The following is a 22,987-nucleotide window of genomic DNA, read 5'->3' on the forward strand; positions in this document are numbered from 1 at the left end:
AGCTCTCTCTAACTGAGATGGTATTGAATAACAGGCAGCGTGCTGAAAGTCTTCTAATGCTTTCCAAAGCCTGGATTTATGGATAGGGGGATAAATCATTGTATTGCTTATAGTCTGAGGGATGAAGAGGGGAGAGGTTCTAGAGTCTGGTGATTTACTGATTATGGATGCTGTTATGGGTTCTTTCAAACGGACAGTTTGAAGAATGATTTATTCTACATTTTGCACCATCAGTTTCGGAAATGAGCAAGTGAATACAGCTGTCTCCAGAAGTTCTTGAAAAATTTAAGGAATAAGCATTTTTCAATTAAATATCATTAGTGAAAGAGATTACAAAGGTGATGATAAGATATTGTTTGGTTAACTAAAGAGTTACTCGATAGCTTTAGTTAGGACTTCTCATGAAATATTTTTACCTTCATGAGAGACTGTGAACCGCTTCATAAGACAAAAGTGTAACCTGTATCAGAGCTATCCAGTTACCCAACCGATGGAAAGTTCCCCTAGTCCAATGCTCTCTCTCTCCTTTTATGATCTGAGGTTGTGGAACATCTTTCCTGTTCTTCCCACAATTCTGGCAAATCTAAGAGGCTTAGTTTGAACTTCTTACATCTTACTGTGTACCTGGATTCACATACTGATTCCCTTGGGCTATCTAATTCTTCACCTTATTTACTAATTTTGCTAAATACATGGTAAAGGAATAAGCTGTAGCAATTTGACCACTAGACTCAAAATCAAAAAATCTAAATGACAACAGCACAACTTACACAATTTCACTGTTGGGTTTCACTGTATTTGAGAAACCTGTCTGTAAGCAAAAAAATCTTTGCTTTGATTACACTTTACAGAATTGTTACTGCTTGCAACTGCAATTCTGCTTAAGATACAAGAGTTGCAACATTTTTTTCCTTGATGTGAAGCTGATCATTCTTGACTGTTTGCATTCTCACGTTCTTCCCTTACTGCTCTACAGAGATGTATGTGAATTTTTCTACGTAATTTTGTACACTGACATCATATAGTATGGAATATCCCGTTGGCCAGTTTGGGTCAGCTGTCCTGGCTGTGCCCCTTCCCAGCGTCTTGTGTATCTCCAGCCTTCTCAGTCGGTAGAGCATGAGAAGCAGAAAAGGCCTTGACTCTGTGTAAGCCCTGCTCAGCTGTAACTAAAACATCCCTGTGTTATCAACCCTGTTTTCAGCACAAATCCAAAACATAGCCCCATACTAGCTACTATGAAGAAAATTAACTCTGTCCCAGCCAACACCAGCGCATGCAGCTATTGAATGCGCTTAAGCCTGGGACTTCAGAGCTACAAGCAGAGCTGAAGCTGTGTGTCGCCCCTTGCAGGAAAAATAATACTGATGGATTAGCCATATGAAACCCTACAGGACAAGTCTGGTCCTGGGTGTGTTAATTTGTTTTTTATACATGTAGCTTCTACTCCTAACAGAAGCAATCAGAAGCTTTTAGCAGATTTTAGCAAGACTGAATTTCCGGTATCTCATTAATAGCTGGGTCAGTAAAGCACAATATATTTTCAAAATAATAATTTAATTCCCTAAGAATAGTATTGATGAATCAAAAATGCACTTCCAGCAATCCCTATTATTAAAGACACAGTATTAAAGGAATTTTGTTTTTAGCGGCAGAAGCTAACTTTAACAAGGCGTAACATACAATTTTAAAGACTTTCAGAACAGTATAGATTGTTGTCATGAGTTTGTACAATTCTTATAACATCAAAGAGAGTCCAGGTACATAGCAGCAACGGCACTCCTCTCTTCCTCTGCTTTTTCACTGGCCAGGAGCAATCAATAAATTGAAAATACTGAACAAAAGGAATCTTTAGCAGAATTAGAATACAACTGAAAATATTGGCAAGGACCTCTCCCCACAGCTGGATCCCAAAAACCGCTATACACACATGCTTATTTGAAGCTGGGGTAAGAAACTGCAACTTTATCCATTGCTTGCACATTCAAATAAAGCTATAAATGCTAAGAAATAGATTTGCCATTTCATGCGTCTGCTTTTGAAATGGAATTGTTCTGTTTATCATTCCTGCGCCCTCACACCTACAAACCGACTTACAATCTGTGAAAATCATGGACTAAATAAAGAGGAGAGAGGACTGGAGAAACTGAAAAGTTTAACTAACCAGTTTTTCCTTGCCTCAGGAAAAAACAGTCATGCACAAAGCCATTACTAAAGGATTATTAAACAGAAGCAACACAGGCATTTATATTTCCTGTCTCCTTTAAACTTCTGTTGGTGAAAATCAAAGCCTTAAGTTTCAGAACAACCCAAATTATGAAACTAAGTTACACTAAAGGAGTCATATTTGACAGCAGATTTATCACTAATACAATTTTACAGTGATTTCTATAGTTCTGTTCACTTAGATTATTTTGTTTTGAACGTATATATTTGATAAGAAGTTGGAAACAACAGAATGTGAACACCAAGGCAAAACTACCAAAGAAGGATACACAGGAAAAGATCAGGACGTCTTTATTAGGCTCACTGCTTATATTAACATTGAATATAGAAGTAGTCCTCTTTTTTAAGAATTAAAGTAACTATAAGTAGGTATTTTACAATTCCAAATTTCTTGGGAAAAAAAGGTTGCTATGTATTTCTATAAATTACAGCATTGATTTGTACAGAGAAAGGGCTCCTATTTGAATACTACAAATTATTTCATCAGATTATAAAAAAAAAAAAGACCCTAAATCTTTTAGTTTATAGAAATATAACTACAAGCACAAGATGTACATTTCTCACGTTATTACTAGATCTCTGCAATCCACTGGAAAGTTGGGAGATTTATGTTCTTCTTCCTTCTATATGAAGTTCCAGATTTCATTGCCAAACACCTGTTCGCTGTCGGTTATCACCAGCATGCTCAAAAAACATGAAGTCCTAAGAAGGAAACAAAAAGCAAACAAAACAAATACTTCTTAAGTGCGGTTCTTAGTTCAGAGATCTCCTGGTTGCTTTGCAATGTGTTCAAAGCACCTTCCTCTCGGAAACTTCAAATGATGAGAAGAAGGTGGGGACACCTCTCTCCATCCCCCCATGACTTGGATCTCTCAGAATAGGACACCCACAGAGAGAGAAAGAGGTGGTGAAAGACCTACATGGAAACTTTAAATTATCACTAGCCGAAGCTATGCTTCCTTTACTCAGGATTCCTGCCCTGGCTTTGTTTGACCTGACTCAGTCCCTTCAATTTTACCTCAAACTGGAGTCCGTCATAATGGTGCCTATCTTTAGTTTACATCTAGGGGCCCCATTTTCTGTGTCTGGAGTGCTGGGTGCTCGCAGTCACTAACGCTGTACTTCATGCACACGAACACACGGAGCTAAGGAAAACCTGGTTCGGGCACAGGGCTGTTAGAGGCTGGTGAGAACTTTCCAAACTCAAGGTGCTTCACAGGCCCCTTTCCTCCCTCTCTGCAGCCCACCAGCACAGAAGCAGTGCACTTTTTGAAATGGTCCCTGATGCTGAATTGCACAGGTAAGTGGAAACACGAGGCTGTCACACTGTTTTCAAAGAGCAGAGTGAGCTGCACTGCAGTATTTGACATGGCAGAGTCAGAGTGCGGCTGAAAAGTGCTGTACCAAGTTAGATGTGCTTTGCCTCCAGAGAAGTCCCTCCCGTTGGAAAGGACTCCGCTGAGAGCATTTAATCCTGCTCAGCTCAGTGCTTCACATACTTCCAAGAAGGAGAGTCGGGAGGAACTGGCTGCAGCATTCAGCTGTCCAGGTCACCAGCTCAGCAAGCTGCTCTGGCTTTGGGTGGGTCTCTTGGCTATTGCTGATCTGCACTTTCTGGTTTCACCATCCACATAAACATCCTTGCCTCTGCTAATGTGTCTGTAAGGAGTGTTCGCTTTACAGGGTTTCTCAGTCCCATCACATATGAAGCTCTCTTTAAATACAGTCAGCACTCCATGTAGTCTAGAAGCTTATTATCTGAAATAATCCTTTGTTGCCCTCCGTGGTTAGTTTTACACACAGGAAGTTCACAACAAGCTGTCGCCCACTTCAAGGAGCTCAGAGTCAAATCCTTTACCAGCACAATTTAAGCATGGAGATGAAAAAGTCAGTTCATATTCAAGCATTGGTGAATGACAGACTTACGATAAGGAAGCAAGCACCGATCATGACAGCTTTCATTTTTACGTCAAGGTCCATTGGGAATGTGATTCCAAAGTTATCTGCATCTGTAAAGGCTTCTTTCAAAAGCCCAGTCCACTGCTTAGAAATCCTCCCAACAGTAGAAGTCTCATCCACAGACTTCACCTAGTTTAACACAAAATTAAAAAAACAACATCAAATCTGTAATTGATACTATTCCCAAATCCTTTTCATGATAGAGCCATCTGAAAGCTTCAGACTGTGTTATTTGAATTAAGGCAGTCATTGAATGCAACTGTTTGTACCAAAAGGCATCCCTGACTATCAGAAAATCAGTCTTAAGGAGCACAGACATGAACTTAATTCTAAATCTGACTGTAGAGTTCAATGCTTTAATGGTGTTGGAAGACAGCTACCGCACGCACGCACACACACACACTGCTGGCAGTGTTGTCTTTTAGCCGAGAGAGTGAATTAGTTTCTCCTGGCATGTATCAGGAACTGCTCAAGTGAAAATTAAACAAACTACAGTCTTCTGTTCCAAAGCAGAGATTATTGTCAACATGATGTTTCCTGAAGTTAGATCCAGTCTTCAGGGTCATGTGAAAGACTAGTCCCCGAAATAAAATGATACTAAATTTGCTTTAGCAACTATTCGCAACATCATTTTAAATATTAAATGGTAGACTAGTGTATCTACTACTTAATGTGTATGAAAATAATGATGCATTAATCACTATTATTTTTAAGTGGAAGTTGTAACTCTTCAGTCATTCAAATCTATATTTTACGTCTAAATTATCTTGATTTACTTGGTCATTGAATGATTATTAGATGATTAAATGAGTGGTTGTAGGAAGTAATTTTAATAAATACCTGACACAGCCGAGAATAACATTTTTTTGTTAGGGCCTAACAATAGATTCAAAAAGATTTTGCTGCTAAATATTTCAATTAAGAGATTCGTTTGCAACCACAGGGAATCCGTCTCACTGATCACTGATGAGTGGCTTTAAGACGTCATTTCTGGAAGTTTGTCTGGCTTATCTAGAGTTATCTAGATGTCTAGAGAAGTGAGTTGATTATACTAGCATTAAAAGATTATGTACGAATTACTTAACCTATACTACAGTTCAGCTGACAGGTAATAAGTCGAGCAACAAACTACTGTCAAACTACTATCTGAAAGAAGATACATACAAACAATCTTTAGCATTGCATACCTCAAAATGAATGTCCTCACAACAGCTGCAGACAACACATGGGCCAGTAATTTTCAGTATATCCATTCTTTTCTCGTCTTGAATGGTGAACTTTGGCAGGCAGGCATGCCAGTTCTGGACAACGTAACCAACTGGTGTTCCTGGAGGCGCCTGAACTTCCAGCTTCACAGGAAAAACTCCATGTGAATGTTCATGCTTTGATACACTTGTTAGACAAAACCCACGCTAGCACACAAACCAAACACGACTTACTTTTCCACAACAATCTGTCTTTCCAGTGCACGAAGCTGCATGGGGTTTTCTGTGAACATTTTCGGAAAACTACACACAAATTGCAACTTTTGCCTTCACTGAAAACAAGATACTCCTAAGGCTGTGGAGCACACAAGCTAGGCATCTACAGTATGAAGATCCAAGTCTAGTGAAAGAAAGGCTGTGAGCATCCTGAAAGCATTCCGTGAAGACATTACAGGATGCAGCTACTACAAATCCCTCAGTAAGAGCTCTGAGTAGGCTCAGATTTGAGGTTTCAGAAGTTGCATCACCCCATAATTACTTTAATATTAAAAAAGCTCATCATCTCATGTGTTGAATTTCGCTATAGCTTTCACAGCAGCAAAGTGAAAACTCTAGCTGTTATTTTACGAAAGCCATTGCCTAACTCTTACATTGCAAGTCCATCTCCAGCGCAGATTTCGGCACTAGCCACACGTTCCCTGACATGCTGTTGAATCAAATTTTTCATTACTGTAACCAGAAGTGGCCAGAGTGAATCTAAGTGTTGCAGCACACTTGCTTCTTCCCAGACCAAGGACCCCATGCACAAATTCCACAGATCTCTCTCCCCACAACTTACAGGCAAAACCTGACTAGTTTCACCTCGCCTCCTGGTTCAGGACAACCCCTGCACAGGTGGACTGCACAGGTGGACCATGTCCCACAGAAAGGAACACGGTGGGAGTAACGAACCTCCTGTAAGCAGCAGGGAAAGCAGCACGAAGAACACCGGAGGGGTCTCTGCAGCGTTATCACCTCGTGGCCCAGGTTGTCGATAATCCGGAGGGTGAAGGGTCGTGATGGCCCACAGCAATTCCTGGTACAGCAGTCAGTGTCCTCTGCTGCAAAGTACACCCTTTGCCCCAACGTATTCTTGATTTCATATTTGTTGTTTGTTTCAAAGCCAGTCAAAACTGAAAAATGGCAACAGAACTGTTAAATTTCTGAGGTGCGTCTGGTCAGAAAAGTCACCATGCTAACTCTAAAGCTACTCTTTGGGAAGGCAGGCCTCGCTCAAGGTCTGTCAGAGGCAGCTACTGGCAAAGGGAAGCGGTGGCAGAGGATCCTCGAGCAGAGCAGCCTGATGGAGAAGTTCAGAGAGGAGAAGCCACCATGAACATGGCAACGCAGAAAGAGCACGGAGATGTCCATCAGTCCCCTCCCACCAGACACGGACACCTACTGCCAGAGCAAGCACCACAGTTATACATAACACAGCACGGAAGATTCCCAGAGAAGAGCTGAAGGGATGAGAATTAAAGAAACTTGTGAATTTGGGGGTGAAGCAAGAAAAGGGCTCTAGAGAGCACAAATACGTTCAGAATGAGAAGGCCACAAAAAAAGCCTCACAGCCAAGATTCACAGCAGCACAAATAGAAAACAAGAGCCAGGACAGAAGTTTTGATGAGCTTCTCTAACAAATGAAAGTACTCTTTGAAGCGTTATGGAAAGAAAATGCAGCAGCATTAGGTGTCAGCTGAGATGGATGGTCCATTTTATTTCTTCTATTTGAAAGACACTGATAACATGACTTTGATATTCTTAGAGTGCATGGAATGAGGGGAGCAGAAGGAAAGCAGTTCAATTCGCTAAAACAGGAGGATTGCCTGGAAATGGGTTCGGAGCCGCATGCCAGTCTATGGAATTAGAAGGAGTAAGAGAGGACAGAAAAGAAGATCTTTAAGTGGGGAAGAGAAGCAAGTAGAAATTACGTGAATGAGTAATATGGGAAATGCGTGACTTCAGCTATAACTAACTACCAAGATTCTTCAGTGGCACTGCTATGTATCTTTTAAGACACAGAACCTGCTTAAAATCCTCTGCTCTCCTATTTCTCCTTCCTCTCCTCCACAACTTCTGCAGGAATTGAGACAGATAACAGAGGCAGGAAAAAGAAAGGTGGCGATCCACCTAGTGTCAAAGAAAGTCTAAATTCTACCATTATTGGGATTATTAGATTTAAATATTTCTCTGCTATAAATACTTTGCACTTACTCTCAAGAAGTTCAATTTGCTGATGAATTAATATCTGGTCAATCTGTTCGTGGTTGAAAAATTAAACAGAATAAATAGTTAACAAGTTGTAACTAAAAGAAATCTAGTTTTAAGAAGCATTACCTTTTCATTTCAGAATGCAGATTTATGGATCAATATGTCTAGAGGCAGATCATCTACCAGTAAAGCTGTGGAAGTAGCTCACGTCCCCCCTGTCCTGTCCTCAATTTAGCAGAACAGTGTTTCAGAGCACCGGAGGAGATGGGAGAAGTTGTACCCAAGCTGGTCTGGTTACAAGCACGCAGGGCTGACGCGCCTGTGCTCCTTTCAGGACTCAGGGAAGCCCAGCTACAGAGCCTGCCAGAGCCTCTGACCTCATGTCCCGATGCCTACACCAGCAGTCTGTGCAGACCAAAGCAGGAAACTGAGAAATTTCAGAGCAGAAGCTCAGCTACTGCTCAGCTCTGAGTGGAACTCAGGAAAAATCAGCCTCTCCTCACTGGTGCCTTTTTTTTTTTTTTTTGAGCAATTTGCAAAACTAGCAACACTACATCAGTGTTAAGCCTTGATATTTGCCCCTGGTGATGAGATGAACTGTACTTTTATAGTACAAGGACATATTCTGTAATGCAGAAACAATTCTTATTTTGCTATTAGCATTCTCTGTGTTGTGAAGTCTGACTAGCACCTCTCTTAACGACATTATGAAGAGGTGTGAAGAAAGCATCGGGTAGAAAACTAAGCACCTCTAATGTGCTACAATTGCCCATATTATATATATTTATTTTACACACCTTGCCAAATCACATTACATCTCATAAACAGTAGCTTCAGAAATGGGAAGGATGTATGATAGCCCTGTGCCCCCGGTCCTTTAGCATCTCTCTTGGCAGGAGCGTACTCCATGAAGTACTGCAGCCGTAACAGACACCTCCACACTCAAACATGCATCAATCGCATTACAAAAGGCTTCACTTAGCAGCCCAAAAGCAGCAACCCACGCAGCTGCAACAAAGCCAGATGCTTTTTTTAGCTTTTTCATGGATGCAGGCTGCTTCTCAGGTGAATACCTGTTCTCTGGGGAAGGAGGAAGGGTGCAAGTACCTGAGTGAGATATTCCAGTCCAGGAGGACAGTTGGGAAGAGGAGGAGGGACAGGCATCCAGATTGCCCCCTCCTTCATGATGGGTTGGTTCTGGATGGGTGGAACAGCAAGTCCAGCTGGGACTCCCATGGCCTGCACCTGGAAGCCATAGCTCCCCGCGCCTGCGACACCTGGTGTGGTAGAAGACATACAGTTGTGAAACTTAGATGTTGGAAAAGAATTGCCCCATGGATCTTCAAAAGATTAATTTGTTCACTATTTCGAACTATGAAGATCCTTATACCTACAATATATTTCAGTTATGAACACTACAACTTTCGTGAAGGAAGTTACACACTGGATTGGGATGTTCTAATTCCTCCAGAAAAAAACCCAAACAAAATAAATAAATGCATCGTTCTTGAATATAGCAGAAATTTTATTCACATAAAGATAGGCAATTCAAAAATTAGACATAAATAAATGAAGGTTATTTCTAAGTAGAGAAGACACAATACTTTAAAATACCTGAAAGGTACTGGCATTGACAAGTTGTCAGTTGAGCAAATGAGGAATTTTAAGACAAAGTTTTCCTGGAATTATACCTTCTACTTATGTGATAGGAAATGTCCTTTTAGCAAAGTTCATCTGCAGTTTCAAACCAGACGAGTGTGATCTAAAAACTGCACTTTCCCATTTGTTTAATGGATTCTCTTTCAAAACTCAGGAAATCCACAACTCTTTCATGGAGAAGGTGCAGAGTAAAGGAGGAAATAGTTCCACATTTTGTGAATGCCAAGTAAGTCTTCTCCAGTTAGCACTCAATAGGAAGCACAAGCTCTCATGAAGCACTTCAGGGTGGAAGTGCTCAGCACCCCACCAGATGGCACACGCAGCATTGCCTCGGAGCTCACGGCCCATCCCGCGCCCCGGCTGCGCAGAGCCCTGCCTTGCCTGAGTACGGTCCCGCAGCAACGTGGTCTTTGCTGCAGAGATGCTTTGTGACCTTGTAGCTGAAGCTGCTGAAGTTGCTATTGAAAGTTACAGGACAAGACTGTATTTTTTTTCTCTCATTTAATACTTTCCTGGTAGGCAGGTAGGCTTTCAATCTGATGCAGAGGAATTTTATATTTTACTCAGAAGCAAGCACAACGCAGAAGCCACAAAGAATATTTTTGTAGAGCTGTACAAAGACAAATACTTCAAGATACTGACTTGTAGACTTATCTTTAGCCCAAATCAGTTCAGCACCAATGTTTCACATTACATGACAATACATGGGCTGTTACATGTGAAAGCTCACGCTGTGACCATAAGCAGGACGGTGCCGGTGGCTTAAAACTTGTAGGTGGCAGGATCACTCACCCCACAGAAGGATCCACCCTTATGGAATACAAAATCGCTTTTATGTCTGAGCACAGCCTTTGCACACAAACTGACTATCTACTGCTATGGTGTGTAAGTGTGTGCACATATAATTATTCAAACCAAAAAACGCTCCCCTGCCCTTGATCGCACAGGCAGCACGTGCTCATTCCCTGCTGAAGCTAACTGTACTTACAGACCTCGGATTGCCTTGCCACAAGATGCACAAGCTTTAAGTTATGAACAGCACGGTAACTTAGGCCAAACTTTGTGACTTTATGCAACTTACGCTTTGAGCCTGATTGTTAGATATTGCTCTTTGTGATTTGGTTCTTCAGAAAGCAATTAGTTGCCAGAACATGAGAAGCTATTTAGGACTGCTGCATTTTGAATGTAGAGCAGAAAATGAGATAGAAGAGGAGAAAAGCAAATGAGTGCAAGTGTAAGGTATGACCACGTGCAAAGTACAGCAACAGAGAGGAAACAGGAACAAAATACATGGACCAGCAGAATCGTGAGAGGAAAACAATTCTTTCTTCAGTTCTGGATTTCTAGAGAAAAATAAAGTGAAATACTGAAATAACATGTTAATTAAAAAAACCTGATCATCAGCAGGAAGCTGCCACACATTACTTGCTTTGCATCAGTAACACCTCCCTAACAAAATCCCCACAGTGACCACTGAGGAACATCCAACATTTTTTAACTCCTACCACTATTGGTACTCCTCAGCACATACTAACATGTAGCACCAAGAAGGAAAGAAGATGACTTTTCAGCAAAACAGAAATTAACAGAAACTCTACGGAATTAACAGCAGAAAAGTAAATCAGAGATGGTCGCCCTTGTGAAACCTCCTATTTCCCGTGCTCATTTCCCAATGGTATAGCAGATCTGTAGCCAAGCAACCTACCTTGGTAAGTCCCAGGTGCATGCTGAGGGTAGCCATAGGGCACCTGATTTCCTGGTGCATAGTTAGCATTTGAAAATCCAGATCCTGGTACAGGTTTATGTGCTGGAAGAATGGAACATACACTCTGAGTATTGCTCATTTCCTCCTACCCTACGGTGAAAGATCCCCAACACTCCCTTCTTTTTCAGAGTAGACACGTAAGAAAATTAAGCAGCTGTTTTCTGTATAGCAAAAACTGTATAACAAGCTCGTGCTTATGCACAATATGTATATTAAACATCAGTATAACTTAAAGGAGTTCTGATACTTAAAGTGCAGAAAAAAGGCAGGTATTGCCATGAAGATGTCACAGAATCACGGAATCATTTAGCTTGGAAGGGACATTTTGAGATCACCTAGTCCAATCCCTGCTCAAGCAGGGTCAGTTCACTCTCCGTCTGGACGAGAGGTGCCTTTGTTCGTTTATATTTAGAAGGAGGCTTTAATTCAAAGAACTGCCAGGGAACTGACAGGCTGCCCTCCTGTACAGAACAGACTGGTAATGAGCCATTCTCCACTATGTAAAACATTTTCTCCCAAGTTCTTCAAGTCAGGACTGCACTAATGCCTCATCAGCAGACTCAGAGGGTTATGGATTTAAAAACATTTACCAAGTTCAGTTTGTAAACAGAAATAACTTGAATTTCAAGATTATTTATTTATTTTATTTAACTTCAGAAATCGAGATCTGAAAAGGTAAGCTATATGTTTTGTAAATGATTCAGTTTTAAAATGTAAATAATTTCAACTTAAAACATTCATACATATTTCATAAAATTAGAAGGTAAACTAATAGCTAAGCTAATATTGCTTGAACATCTCAGAAGGACCCATGTTATCTTTGATATAACAAAAGATGACATTTTGTTTATATTTTACTCACCTTGCATTGCCGTGGATCTGCTTATAATTGTTCTGCAAAACAACATTTTTATTTCATGGGGTTTTTAATATATAATTTCACACAAGAGTTATTCAGACTTCTCTATTTATTATTGATAAAAGATACTTGCCTGTCTAAACTGTATGGGAAAGCTGAATTACAAATACAAGTTAAAATAACTGTAAGTATCTCAGCCTCCTCCTAGGCTACGTCTCCACCACAACATAAGTCTGAATTATCTATGCCTGCATTCGTGCTTTGAGTATCCCGAAATCATCCTCAATTCAGAGGAAAGCATCGGGATGTGCAGTTATTTCATTGCAGTGCAGGACTCCATCGTGCAGCCATTCAGAAACATCATGCAATTCATGTGAACACATTACTGCAGTAATTTCAGAGCAACTGGTTTAGTGTACTGATGTTGACCACAAGACCTGCTTGGGTAAATCCTGGAGCAGCCGTGACGGCATGCTACCACCTATTCAGTTCTTTATGCTATTCCACTTCTGAAGTGGTACTACTAGATATCACGTATCAAATTTTTGTCTCCACAGGACAACAAAGGGTGGGCTTGCGCAGGCGAGTGGGCTTCCACAGCAGAACCTCATGAGTGAAAGGGCCAACTGCTTGTCTTTTTCCTTCTACTCTTCCAGGGTTGCCAAAAGGAGTTAAAAAAAAAAGCAGAAAGAATATTTACTGATGCCAGCATCAACCTTGAGAGACATTCCTTTCAATCTTTGGGGTGACGAGAGAAGCAAGACAATGGCAGCAACTTCTATTAAAGGCAGAGGTCCAAAATAGCCAGAAGATCCATAAGTGGAAGTATAAAAAAGAATGGTATAGGAGCTCCTTTTGATAGGATCAAAAGCTTTAAAATAAACAATAAACCTAGTTATTCTTTAGAAAGAATGCAGTTCAAGTTCAAGTAGTAATATATGTTGTCTGTTATGGTTCTTCCAACTAGTTCAGTTCAGTGAAGATGGTCGTTCAAAGCTGGGAATGAAATTGAAACTGAAAGCAGTTTCTTCCTGCTTTTCACTCCCAGGGTAAAAGCAAATGTCACAGGAAGATGTTTAATTGTTCTGGGATGATGTGGCATCTAGCTCACTTCCCAACTCGTACACAACATCCTCTTTGTTTAATAAATTGTTCTTAAAGTGTTCCTTTTTTATTATTTTTTTTCTTCTACTTTACTAACTTTACTAACAGAACCACCATCCTGTTTTACGTACTTTAATTGGATTCTGGTCCCCATGTGAATACACGTTAAAAAAAAGTAATAGGAAATAATTTAGAATTATACATCTAGTTTAAAAACCTGCAAGAACAAATTCAAACTACTTGTTCTCGCAGTTGATAATAGAGGGACAAGTTTAATATATGACCATATTAAAATATGTTGACAAAACTACCAGCTTGTAGGAATATCACAAATTAAAGATGAATAAAAGAATGTTATTTAAACTAGCAAAAGATCAGTTTATCAGTTTATATTGTGAGACGTTCCAGCTACCTGAACTTCAGTGAAATAGTGAGAAAGGGAAAGTAGAGACAGAATCATATGATTTATTTAAAAGAAAGGCTTTACAGTAGCCCAGAATCTGTTTCCTCCCTACAACCACACATATATGCCACTGTGCAAACTAGGATTTAGAAAATGTTGATATGGTCTTTAGCTAGAAAAGCAACAAAGACTTTACAAAGTTCAACTCCCATTTCATCAGACAGGAAGCTTAAGAGAATAGTTAAGATTATTTCTTTTATTAAAATTGTCCCTTTTCTTCTACTGCTTTTTATCTAGAGTCCTACGACCTCCAATTCAGCCACCAAGATTAACACATTGTCAGTCATGCTCTGCTTTTCATCTGAATAATTTATAAAGATTGTGAAACACCATAAAATTCTGAAATACCAAAGGAACAAGGAACAAAAACTCCCTTTCACCAACCTTTATACTGCGCAATATATTGTTCAGCCACGTTGTTATGCATGGGGAAATTCCCACTTAGTGATACCTCAGTCAAGAAACAGTAGTAATGGGAAGATCAGTCACTTAGAAACGTGTTGGTTCCAGCTGCCCGGCTTACACAAAGCAATGATTTGAAACCTACATTTTCATTTCAGTTTAATAAAATGAGGCTTTACATGCTGCTAGGTGTTACTAGTTCTAGTAACAGTTTTTAAATAAATATAGGGAACAATCATTAAAACTTACTTAGCACGCAAAAGTAAAGGTATTTGCATTTAGCTCCCACTAATACAAAAGAGGGAGAATGCTATTTCTTTGTAATGGAGTTAAAATTCCACAGAATTAAAGAAAAAAAGAAAGTAAGTTCTTCAGCAAGTAAAAGTCCATTACTGAATTAATTTTGGTTCAACAAAAACAGTAGCTGCATGAATCCCTCATGCTATACTGGCTACATGCTGCAACCTGAATTCACAACATAAATCGAGAGTACGTTGTGTTGGAGTGGATAAGCTGGCCATGGTGTTCCAGAAGAAGCAGCTGTATATCTTTGCGTACATCTTATAAAAAGCTTTACAAGGCCCTGAGCAATCTGATCTAAATTTAAATTTAGGCTGGCTTTAAGCAGAGGAAGGGACCAAATGACATCCAAAGGTTATCCTTTCCAACCTAAATTATGCTAGGATTAAAAGGGTCCTTCACATTTTATTACATTACCTGAGGTATTTGCTGATCAAACATTCCCCAAAGTCCCCCAGCGGGCGTGCCGCAGGGCGAGGGGAGGGTGGGGACCAGGCTCCGGCTCCAGCACCTCACCCCTCGCTGGGGCTGTTGGGGGTTAGGGCTATGCGAGGGAGCCTGTGCGCAGAAAAGCCGCCGAGTTTTGCCCTTTCCTGACAGATTCCCGTAGTAACTCATGGCTCTGGGTCCACTCTCCCAAAGGGAGCACAGATGAGATATCTGTACTCTGCTCTCTGGAGAAGGCGTCGTACCTGGGTTCAGCGTTACACAAGGGAAAGCAGAAGCGATTTTGCTGGCAGAAGGGAAGCACTGGGGGAACTGGGAACGCGCCATGCAAAGCGGCTGTCTGGCAATGAATGACCCTTATGAAATGCAGCCTCTGGATGGTCTGAGGTCCCCCCACTGCGCCTGCGCCCCGGGAGTGGGAAAGGCGGGCGCTGCCAGCCGCCTCTCCTGAAACACCCAACTTGAACTCACTGCAACACAGAGAGGAAATGAAAGGCAAAAGAACCGTCCCCGTCCCCTGCCCCCCACCCCAAGTGGCCCTTTCACTGCCAAGAGCAGCCGTTCAGCTGCGGGTTAGCAAGCTGGCAGCAGACCCCCACATCTCATTTGCTGTACTGCTCACGAGAGAAAGGAACTCGTATCAGGAAGTCTCATTCTTCATACCCTGTCCCTATATGTTGTACTGTCTAGAACCCATATTGCCAGCCTCCTCATCAGGAGTTCCCAGACTTTTTCCCTTTGCTCTCAGAAGTAGCAGTCAACTGCTGCGATAGCCTAAAGCCTCTCACCCAGCACCAGCACACCCAACCGGATCCTCACTTTCTCCTTACTTTCTTGAATTGTTACTCAAATTGGTAACAGGGAGGCAACCCTCAGAGGCAGCCAGGTGCCCAGGCAGAGTTTTTCCCCCTCCAAGAGTTTTGAGGCTGGGCATCTAAGGATAGCCAAAAACTTTTGGAAAGGAAATCAAGGAAATACTCGTTCCAAAGGAAGTCAGAACAAAACTGTTCTAGTTCAGAGAACAGTAAGGAAATAACATCCCTAGATTGTTCCTGTTTAAGGAATGACAATGTCCATATGTCTTTTCAGTCACTATTTCATTTTCAGAACTGCATTACACAGCTACATCTCCTTTACCCTGACGCATGTCAGTAGATATGCTGCAACCGATTTAGAAAGATCTTAATTCAGTTCACTACAGAGCTTCTGGTTTTTATCAGAAAAACAGTATACTGGCATGACAATCAGTTTCATTTCTCCAGCTCACTAAAATACTGCCAAGAGCATATTAACATAGGCCCCCAAGCACAAACATCATGCATGGTGCAATTTAAATACCAAGCCAGGCCCTTTCCAAGAAGGTTTGTGATTAAAAAAACAGACTTAGAAAGCCAAATAGCTGTGAGGCATGCATTAGTTCCCCTAGCTAGCTTTGTGGCACTTCTTTTCATCATCACATTATATTTAGACTATTCAGCCACTGCATTTTAACCTTGACTGCTGGAGAAACAGTATACTTAAAAATACTCTAGTTGATCTAATTAAACAGGTTGCTTTCTGCTAAAGTTAACAAGATAGCCTTCAACTATGGAATGAAATGAGCTATAAATTGACATAAAATTATTTTGTTCTGATGCAGTAAGGTACCCTCTCTCCTACATAGACATCTCTCCTGAAACCTGGGAGTCCCAACACCTGGGTACGCAGCCTCGCTGAGACGAGGGCACGTCTCTGATGCTGCTCGCTTCCCTGCTGGGGGACTGGACCACCACTGCCTGAACCCGTGCCTGCTGCTGTCAGCTCTCTCGAGCAGGGCTCGCCCAGGACAACCTCAGCAGCAAGATCTTTCCTTAAACCGGTCTTTGCCAGCAAGTTACCTTCCCACTTCTAATAACTAACTGTTGCTAAAGAGAGACATTTTCTAACTTAATGCTTAATCCCAAATTGGAAAAAGTGGCCCTTCTAATCATCAGGTCCTTTTCACGGCCCTTCTAATCATTAAGTATCCCTGTGATGAAAAAAAAAAACCAAAAATAGATACCTGAACAGATAAAGGAAATCATATACGGTAAAGAAATCGTACACGGCAAAGAATACCCGTTCCCAAAGCCGGGGCAGCGTCCCGCACAGAACCCCGCTTCCGCCGACCGCCGCTCCCCTCCGCCGCTTGGCTCCGCGCCCCTCCCGCCCGCCGCCTCCGGAACACGCCGCGCCGCGGGGCGGGAGCTGCGCGGGGCCGCCCCGGGCGAGGCCGCGCTGGGCGGGCGGGCCGGGCCGGGGCAGCGCGGGGGTGGGGAGCCGGCGCCGCTTCTTCGTTCCAGTAAGAAACGCGCCCACCAACCGTGCCGAGAAAGGCGGCCGCGGCGTGCCCGCAGCCTTCCTCCGGCGCCCTGCCGCTGCACCGGGCGCTGCCGCTGCCGGGGCACCGCACGTCGGAGCACTGCTGCCTCCTTTAACCGCTGTCTTCTGCTATGGCAGTGGAACAGAAGGCCAAATATTTTCTTAAAAGTAAGCGATGCAGTATTTCTAGAAGGTTTTCTCGCAAAACCAGAAATTTAAGGTAGTAGTGCCTCTCTCAGTATAACTTCTACAACTAAAATAACATTGGTGTTCTTTCATTAAGGAGGTATAGCAGTTCAAACTTGCCCGTGTAACTATTGTCTTTTATATGTATATCAAATGATTATTCACAGTAAAGTATAATCCTAAAAAAAAAATTTCAGGTTTCCTGTAATCTTTATGCTATCACCTTCTCCTGTCTGAAAAAGTTTCCACGGTAACCTAAGTGTTCAGCAAAGACAGCTGGTTTCTGTGAAATATCTGTCAATGGAAGAAAAAAAAAACCCAAAAAACTAAACCTTTGATTGGTGCTTACCCTGATGCACTAGTTGGGATAGATTTCCTGAAAACACAGGTGATTTGAGGAAATGATTACTTTATCTTTGGTTCATTCTAATGTCTGATACTACATTAACACTTATTGGCATGATATTATTTGGAGAAACACAGACAGTGTAGTGCTTTCATATTGCTTGAGGAAACACTTCTAAGTCTGAAAAGGTCCAAAGTTTCTAAAAGTTTCCTATAACTTTTAAAGTTTTTTTTTTTATTTCAAAAACATTTGCCTCTAGATAGCTACCCCAAAAATGAGTCTTACAAAAAGGGACAGTTTCATGATGCAGAATCCAGACATATGTGATTGTGAGAACTGGGGTAAGGGATGGGGCACATATTAGTTTGTTTACTCTTTTGATAACAAATTTAACCGTACAAGGTGAAGCCCAAGAAGGACAGACAATACTTAAATTTCAAATCTGACTGTATACAAATACATTTTGTGTATGGTCCCAAGTTTACTGTACTTTCCTGGTTCCATGTAGGCTCTGTGGAGCCACTCACCATCCTTAATCCATTAGTAGCCTTTTGGTGATGAAGAACGGGGAGGCCCCAAAAGTACGTACCAGGAGAGCTGCTGAAGGTCTTTCACATAAAAGCAGCTGGAGTTTTGGACCTAGACGATCACTCTAAAACAAACGCTTATCAAGTTTTCTGTTAAATAAATAAGGTTTACCATAAATTTATTAAAAAAAAAGGACATACTGCTGTATCTCAAAGTGTCCCATTTGTTGGTGGATTTGTTGTTGGATCATGTAAACTTAACACAGGGAAGTGTTAAATCCCTCACTTTCAGCTCAGCTTTTTAAGAAAGAAGTTGCTTTATTATAAAATATGTTGTATATTCTGAATATTTTCAGGTTAAAGATGATCAAAAGACGCAGTTAACATCAATGTTACATAGACAAGCCATGAATATATTAAACTGAAATGCCTGATTTTAAAAGGGTCATTGTAGATTTACGCAATGCTTGTTAATGCTCATCATAAAATGTTCCAGGGTTACAGAGAAACTGGTATAACATATTGCAGAGGATTGGCTTGCAGAGTCATTTCTTTAAATGTCACTATAATATTCACGTGGAAGTGAATATTATACTTCTAGCAAGACATTCATTTTTAATTTTTATCCATGGACTACCTGGTTACATACAGGTGATAACTCCAAGCTGTATGTCCACCTTGAAAGGAATATAAATGATATGTGGAACAATTTGCTTATAAGGCACCACCTCAGGGAAAAAAATATATTCATGTGGAGTCCATAGTTAAAGGAACAAGAACAAACACTGAATTGTTTGGGAAAGAAAGCACTTGGAGCAACTTGGCTTATGTCCTAATTGCAGTGTTGGTGAACTAACCTCCTGCATCCTTTTCTGTAAATTCACGTAGTCCATACTGGAGCTGCTGGCGTCCACGTATGTCTCTGCAAAGTAAGCTGTACTTAATCTAAACCAGACAAATCTGATCACAGTAATTTGTGCATGCATGAGTCCCAAGACTGGGAATTAAATCTGAATCCTTAATAAAGAAAACAGAAATGAGTAAGTGCAGGCCACTTTGTAGCTTTACATACTCTGTAGCCTTTCTCTTCTAACTCCCAAAATAAGGTCTCCATTTCAATATTCAACTTTCCATAAACAAAAAAATTCTATTATTCTAGCCTGCACTGAATTTCACCTAGACACTGGATATGACAAGGATTTGGGGATTTTATTTTGCTAGTTTCCTCAGGTACATAAGAATCTAATCTAAAGCTGACTAGCATTTTTCCACACATCTGCATTGAGTCCACTAAGAGGATTAATACCAGACACCAAGAAACAGGCTTTAAAGATTTTTTAAGAAATAGGTATAGAATTATTTTGACATGGTTGAGAAATTAGAAATGCATGGTAGTATTTGATACTACCTCTCCTTTTTAACAGGAATGAAACAGTTATATTTAACTCAGTTCAGACTTATACCCAGAAGTTTAAGTTCTATTGCCCAGCAAACATGACTTTTTGACACAGGGATGAATGTTATTTCTTACATGAGGCTATCTTCATCTTATCAAAGAGAACAGAGATAGCAGCGTATCTCTTCCTCTTCCTCTTCCTTTCAGACATTTATCAGTAGGAAAAAACCTATTCACCTGCGGTGGCAGAAAAAAAAAGATGCCATGATTCACACAATACAAAGTAAATTATCAGGTTTTGCCATATCAAATAATGCTCCACTTCTTTTCTTATCTGACTAGGATTACTGGTGTTATGACTGACAGTCAGTGCTTTTCTGTTAGATCAGCGGGTTGAAGTGCTCAGAAGCTTTTTATTCTCCCCAGTGAGTAGATTTGATCAGTGCCGCAGGAGAACCCCTTAAACATTTGGAAGAGAAGTTGGAATTGCTTCAAGAGAAGTGAGAAAGGGACCATGCTCCTAGTAATTCATTCTTTAGGTTTAGCATGTTTAACTGAAAAGAAGCATTATTTGTAGATTCTTGACCCCATTTTCTAGGTACGTTGCTTATGGTCTGCATATTCATAACATTACTTATTCCTGCTTCAGCTTCTGATCCCTCCAACCCCAGCACCTCCTCTGATCCCGTGGTATCCAATACCAGAAATGGGATCAGTTCCTCCACCAGCTTCTGACACAGAGGTCTCAGTAACCTGATTTGCTGGATGGAGTTGTGTTGACCAAAGGAGCTGTCGTCTTTCTTCCTGATATCACCTAAACAGCTCCGTTTCCCTTAGTGCTCAGGCAGTACAGTGTTTGTGATGGAAGATGGGAAATTCACTCACGGCTGTACAGGAGAAGCAGATAGCCTTTGTGCAGCGCAAAGTGTGTATAACCGTATTTAACCTCAAGAAAGGTATTGTGTGCAGGCCATAGGAAACAGCAGTGATTACCGGCCGGTTTGCCTTTTGTGCCTATGCAGATAATCCCGCACAAGACGCAAACTCACTTCCCCAGCATTTGTGGTTTGGAAAGCAAACCCAGAACAGTGAGCAGCTCTGGCAGATGCACAGAAAGATTAGCTGTGAGTAGTTGTTGTTGTCTTAAATACAGAAAAGACGTGAAGTTTGAGGCGCAATACCCCCCAAGCCAAGGGCTATGGTTTTTTTTCTCCTGTCTCCCACCCCTCACTTGTGCACAGCCCTGAAAGGCTGGTGTCACTCAAATTGCATGTGCAGAGGAATGGAAAAGGTACTGACCGAGTCCAGGTCCTTCGGTTTCTGACCTAAGATTTAGGGCCTGCCAAGCAGTGCTTGGACATCTGCATTGTGAAATCCTTCCATCCCTCCGCGTGGAAACTGCTGCAGGGACAAGGCAGGATGGAGTAAATTGGAGTCGGTGTTTTCATCTGGGGATGATGGGGCAACAGTGAAACGGAACATTTTGGTGAATACAGAAGGAATGGTGGATCCTGACCGTACCAGAGATCACAATATTGGCTGCTCTGCACTGTACAGGTTTTGCTGGCAAAGACCACACAATTTACAGTCACACAAAATGCACTTTTAAATGACAATTTTCACAATACTTAGAACATGCTGGGAGAGTTTGGGTTTTTAAAAGCTAACCCTAGTCCCCCCACCCCCAATTATTCACATTTTAGGAATCTTATCCGTAATCAATGTTATCTTTCTTTTTGCATTTATACTACTTGTTGTATCCAAACTAGTAGCGATTTTGAAAGCAGATAAGCAAATAATGAAATGTTCCAATAGGCAAAATCTACATTTTGACAAAACATGATGAGTCTAATATCAGACCACCACCAATGTACATGTAGTAAAAGGCAGTTTAAATACAAACATTTTTAAAAGTAGATAAATTACTATTATTATTCTTTCTTTGATGTGGAACTGGGGCAAATGGATTCCATCATGTAAACAGCTGACAGGCATCTGACATCTCCCGAGTCCCAGTGTATTCTCTTTTTAGTTCAGTAATTAGGCCTTCACTAAGATAAAAAATGTATTCATGAAACCAGAAGAGGCAGCTAACACATTATCTCTGTATTAAAGATTTGTAACTGTGGTAACAGGACTGTTAGCTTATTTGATTTCATTTAACAGTGTCAAGCCAGTCATCAAGCCTGCAGTCTAACAAATGAGTTTTAGGTTCTCCTTTGAGAGGGAAACTGGGTGAAAACGGTTTTAGTCTTGCAATATCTTTGTTAATTCAGCATCCAGATAGCAGGACTGTACAGTTAAGAGTTCCAAACCCCATAAAGCAGCAGTCCTTATATTTTTACAAATACTGACCAACAACGTCTCCTCAGGCTGTCACTAACAATTGTGATAATAATTTAAACAGGAAAAGCAATTCCCACAGTGAACTGTCAGCCATCATCATGTCTTTCCTCACAATATTTGAACACAAGGGAAAAACAACAACTAAACAACAATAGAAACAATACAACGTATTTGATTTTGCTACTAAATGTTTTTGTGCCAAACCAATTTCTTTCTTAGACTGAGAAGGAGGCTAAATAAAGTTTTACTGCTGCCAGTCATACGTGTTTTTGAATGTCAGCACTGCAGAGGAACTAGCATAAGCCGCTTTAGAGTTGGAAACCAGGATATAGGGAGGAAAAGAACAACTTGACATAAAGAAATAGGCCATTACAGTTTACAGCATTTAGGATTAACTGTAATATCAAGAGTTTAAAATGCAGCTTGTGTAAATCCTGTTTTCTGCTAAAGCGATAATGATACTGCAAATAGGTATTTATAGGCAACATTTTCCTAGGTATGATTTTTTTTCCTAAAAAGCATAATTAATACCACTTAATTAATACAATACACCAGGAAAGCCAACTCAGGCCAATTCCACGCACCCCATCCTGCAGACGTGCAGCTCCGTGTGTCGCAGTTGGCACTCCAGATTTCCAGGCTGCTTAGAGTTATCTGTGTTTGGGGGGGTTGGTTTGTTTGGGGCTTTTGTTTGTTTGTTTATTTGGGGTTTTTTTTAAGTTTTTTGCAAAGCCAAGTTCTTTCATTTAAGCACCGGTGCAGGCAACATCAGGTCCCACAGCAGCAATGTACAACCACTCCCTCCCTCCAGCACGTTTCCTGGCCAAGCGAGCAGCGAGCGCGGGGGGGGCCGCACTGCCCAAGTTCCTCCAGAGTTGAGGCTGCTGCGCTGCTCCGAACCCGGATTCACATCAAGGGCTTATGTTAGGACACCTGAGGCCTTGAATTGAAATCTCCCCTTTTAAAAGGTACATAAAATAAAAAAGCCAGTAAGCAGCAGCCCATTGCCGTAGAGAACAGGGTATCTTTGGCTCGAGGGGAGGAGTCCCCTCCGCTCCCTGTGCCCTTCCTCCAGAGCCCCTGCTCCCCAGCCCCACTCTGTCCCAGCACAGCAAAGAATATCCGACAGCACCCAGGCCCACGCCTGCTTTCCTTTGCAATATTTTAGTCTTTCGGATACCAGCATTGGTTTTGAATTCACTATTAT

The 22,987-nt window shown here is 41.3% G+C and overlaps 1 protein-coding gene across 3 annotated transcripts; it reads right to left on the reverse strand.

Annotated features, from left to right (window-relative positions):
* Positions 1–1,540: 1,540 nt before the first annotated feature.
* Positions 1,541–16,855, reverse strand: LOC142085869 (phospholipid scramblase 1-like). 3 transcript variants are annotated; one of them, XM_075158335.1, is made up of 9 exons: positions 16,681–16,855; positions 11,927–11,958; positions 11,005–11,106; positions 8,748–8,917; positions 7,644–7,686; positions 6,342–6,562; positions 5,373–5,534; positions 4,153–4,314; positions 1,541–2,928 (listed from the first exon to the last, which is right to left on the reverse strand). In XM_075158335.1, exons 2-9 carry the CDS (start codon positions 11,931–11,933, stop codon positions 2,869–2,871), a joined length of 927 nt encoding a protein of 308 aa, XP_075014436.1. In that variant the 5' UTR covers positions 11,934–11,958; positions 16,681–16,855; the 3' UTR covers positions 1,541–2,868. The 3 variants fall into 3 exon arrangements, with proteins under 3 accessions (XP_075014436.1, XP_075014435.1, XP_075014434.1); XM_075158334.1 differs by having other exon boundaries at positions 1,648–2,928; positions 16,737–16,836; XM_075158333.1 differs by having other exon boundaries at positions 1,648–2,928; positions 16,723–16,826.
* Positions 16,856–22,987: the final 6,132 nt, after the last annotated feature.

Source organism: Calonectris borealis, chromosome 9 (genome assembly GCF_964195595.1).
Source record: "Calonectris borealis chromosome 9, bCalBor7.hap1.2, whole genome shotgun sequence".
In the NCBI taxonomy this organism is placed as follows: domain Eukaryota; kingdom Metazoa; phylum Chordata; class Aves; order Procellariiformes; family Procellariidae; genus Calonectris; species Calonectris borealis.